Source organism: Chelonoidis abingdonii, chromosome 3 (genome assembly GCF_003597395.2).
Source record: "Chelonoidis abingdonii isolate Lonesome George chromosome 3, CheloAbing_2.0, whole genome shotgun sequence".
Lineage (NCBI taxonomy): Eukaryota > Metazoa > Chordata > Testudines > Testudinidae > Chelonoidis > Chelonoidis abingdonii.
The window spans coordinates 30,927,433-30,930,920 of NC_133771.1; the positions used below are offsets into that span (position 1 = coordinate 30,927,433).

Sequence of the window (3,488 nt, forward strand, 5' to 3'; positions counted from 1 at the left end):
ATTTTCCTGGACACCTAAATACTTTAGGACTGACAGTAGGGGTGTCTGAAACAATTTGTATCAGGGGGGTGCTAAGAGCCATTGAACCAAACTGTAAACCCTGTATATAATGGAAATCACTTCAAACCAGGGAGTGCTCTGTAATCTCAGCACCCATAGTTGCAGCACCTATAAGTGACAGTTTGATTTAATTTTTTTTTAAAGATTTCCTATCTATAAAAACCCTGAACAAAGCCTGAAGCACAAGTTCTCTGTGGCATTGTCATTCTTTATTATTACAGATACAGAACTGTGATTTTTATAAAGCTTAACATCCAAGTAATTGTACATATTACTGATCAAGAAGCTGTTTTCAATCTCTGAAATGGCTACAAATTAATTTTTCTGGATGTATTAATTATAATCGGTCACATCTCAATTGCATCCTAATATTATATGTCAGGTAAGAAAAACAAAGTCTTACCAACCTCTGATGAAGCTGTGATGAGGGTTAATCTGTATTCAAGTTTGGGAAAGAAAGGCAGTGCTCACTCTCAACATTGACAGGTCCCTTTAATCTTTTCAGTAGAAGACTGTTAATTTGTCCCAGTCTATAGCTGAAAAATAACAGTTTATTTGCAGCTTTGAAGCCTGGTCCTGTGATGTTTCTCATCTGATAGGAGATGAATGAAGGTGTCACTGTGGGAAACTTTTAGCTGTCTGCTCCATGAAGGATGCTCCTTGCCTTCCCCCATAAGGTCCTCTAGTTCATTCTTGGAGCCTCCAATTTTCCCCTCACCTGAGTATAGCTCCATCAGCTCCAGTTCATGCTTGGCAGCTGTTTCTAAAACTCTCTGCTTATTATAGTATCTGACAAAGTTGTTTATGATGGGGTGGATAGGAAGTGCTATAGCTATCACCCCACAAAGGAAACTGGTGGCAGCATTCAGTTTCCCCAGTGTTGTCTTAGGATATATGTCCCCATATCCAACTGTGGTCATGGTTATAATTGCCCACCAAAATGACTGAGGGATGCTTTTAAATAAGGTTTCAGGGTGACTTTGCTCCATGGTATAACCAAGGGCAGAAAAGACAAAGATTCCAACAGCCAAGTACATAAGAAGCAGTCCTAGCTCCTTAAGGCTTCTTTTAAGAGCATAGGTTAAAGTCTGTAGCCCTGTGGAGTGGCGTGCGAGTTTGAAAATTCTAGCAATCCTCATGATCCGAAGTGCTTGAACAGCCTGTTGAACGTTGGTTAACTCCATCATTCTGGCACCCAAGTGGGTCAAGATCAAGCTGACATAGAAGGGAAGTATTGCAAAAACATCAATGATGTTCATGAAAGAAATCACAAAGTACAGTTTATTAGGAGAAGAAATAAGTCTAAGCACATACTCCAAGGTAAACCAGCCTATACACGCTGTCTCAATGTTGTCCAGTGTTGGATGTTCCACATGATTTCCCTCAGAGTCTACTATCTGGAGCTCTGGGATGGTCCCCAGGCACATTACTACAGATGAGATTAAAATAAATAGGAAGGACAACACTGCAATGACTCTAGCTGAATAGGATGATTCTGGTTTCTCCATTAATTTCCAAATATATTTCTGGCATCTCTTCCAGCGATTTTCAGAGGCATCCACTCCCAAATCATCGAGAATCAATTGCACCCTTCGGGCTATTTCTTCCAGTTCCTCCTTTTTTTCGCTCAGATGAGTTTTGCAGCAGTCATCCAAGAATTTCAGGTCTACTTTCCAAAATTCCATTTCATTCTTGAAACATATAGGGCATATTCCTTTCTTCATGTGAATTTCTCCAAAGTAATATATATCAATAATGCATTTGAAAGCATCTGGATCTCTGTCAAAATAAAATTCTCTTTTCCCAGGATCATAATCATCACAAAGAGAGAAAATAGTATCATATCCCCCTGATAAACAGTTGATCAACTGTGCTAATCTTGTTGCTGGATATCGGTTCAGATTTTCTCCATATAGCACCTGCCTCACCCCACCAACATTGACTATAATCTCTATATCTTCATTTTTTTCTGATCCATTACTGTCCACATCTGAAAATCTAGATTCACTTGCCATTTTAATGTTATTGATTTTTTTATATATATCAGTTCTTAGTTTGCTTCCAAATCTTTGCTGTTTGTAGCTTCTTTGTGAAAGCAAATCAGAGCCAGGTAATGTATATTACAAATCTTACTGAAAGGACTTTGAGTAATGCTAGGAAAGGTTACAGAAGTAAACCTGCAGTCAGTAAAACCTTGCAAGGTATGCAACAAGCTGCAGTGAAAAGACAAGTCATCAGGCTATTGTATGTAGAAGCAGGGACGTTAGAAAGAAATCAACTCCTCCAGCAAATATGAAAGAGAAGAAATTACTTAACAAAACTCACCCTCTACTTCAGTGCTTGAGAGTCTTTTCAGGGTCCATTCTTTCTCTTCCTCTGAAGTGATATTTATTCACAGATTGGCAGTCACATCAGTTCAAAAAAATCCTTGTTCTGGTTAACAAAAAGTGAAATAATTGATAATTCTGAAAGACAATCAGCAGGATGATCCCACAGAAAGCTGTTGCAGTTTTTGCCTTTCACTCCAAGGACTCAGGGAAAGCTGCTGTGTTTACTTTTACTTTAGGGTCTGGAGTTTATGTGTTTACTCCTTCACACAGTGACAGGAGTGTGCAGAGGAGAAACTTGTGCTTGTTTTTCTTTTGCTGTTTCCAAACACAATAGGAATTCCAAGCTGATGTCAGGTTCTTTCCAAACTATACCCTCTTCTGGTGAAACTCAGCAAAGGACAATCTGTACAGAAATGCAATTTAACTGTTTTGGTGTATGTCTAGCTATAATGCAGTTTTCTTTATAACCCTATGCCTTTTGAATACTTTAAAAACATCAATGTTTAAAATGAATTGCAAAACATAATCATATATAATGTAATTAAGAGCTGCAATACAGCTCTAGAGAAGAAAAATCAGGCTCATTTTCTTCAGGTGGTAAGGATTAGCAAGAATATCTTTTTGCATTTTTAAATAAATACAACACACAGGGTCCGAAATTCTTCTCTCAGATACACTGCTGCAAATCCAGACTAATTCCATCTCAGGAAACTGAGTCACTGTAGATTTTTACTAGTGCAACTGAAAGCAGAACATGGATCATAAAATTTACCTTACAGTCATGGAACCAGAACTTATACTGCATTCATGCCTTTTGTAGAACTTTTATATCAAAGATATATACACTTGCCTTGAGGTTTAGACAGAAGTGGGAGGCAGACCTGGTGAAAGTCTCTGGGTAAGGATAAAAGGGGTAAAAATCAAGGATGATCTCATGGTAGGAAGAGGTGGATGAGGCTTTTTTTAAACTAACCAAATCATCCAAAACACTGGACTTGGTGATGATGAGGGAACTTCAACTACCCAGACATCTGCTGGAAAAATAATACAGCAGGGCACAGATTAGCCAACAAGTTCTTGGAATGCACTGGAGACAAC

General features: G+C 38.4%; 1 protein-coding gene across 1 annotated transcript; it reads right to left on the reverse strand.

Annotated features, from left to right (window-relative positions):
- Positions 1–267: 267 nt before the first annotated feature.
- On the reverse strand, positions 268–2,649 carry KCNF1 (potassium voltage-gated channel modifier subfamily F member 1). Its single transcript, XM_032792344.1, has one exon. The coding sequence runs from the start codon at positions 2,073–2,075 to the stop codon at positions 612–614; it is 1,464 nt and encodes a 487-aa protein (XP_032648235.1). The 5' UTR covers positions 2,076–2,649; the 3' UTR covers positions 268–611.
- Between the last annotated feature and the right edge of the window lie 839 nt (positions 2,650–3,488).

Bases quoted from the DNA above. Each gene is read 5' to 3' on its own strand.
- KCNF1 (XM_032792344.1), bottom strand. From the start codon at position 2,075: ATGGCAAGTGAATCTAGATTTTCAGATGTGGACAGTAATGGATCAGAA.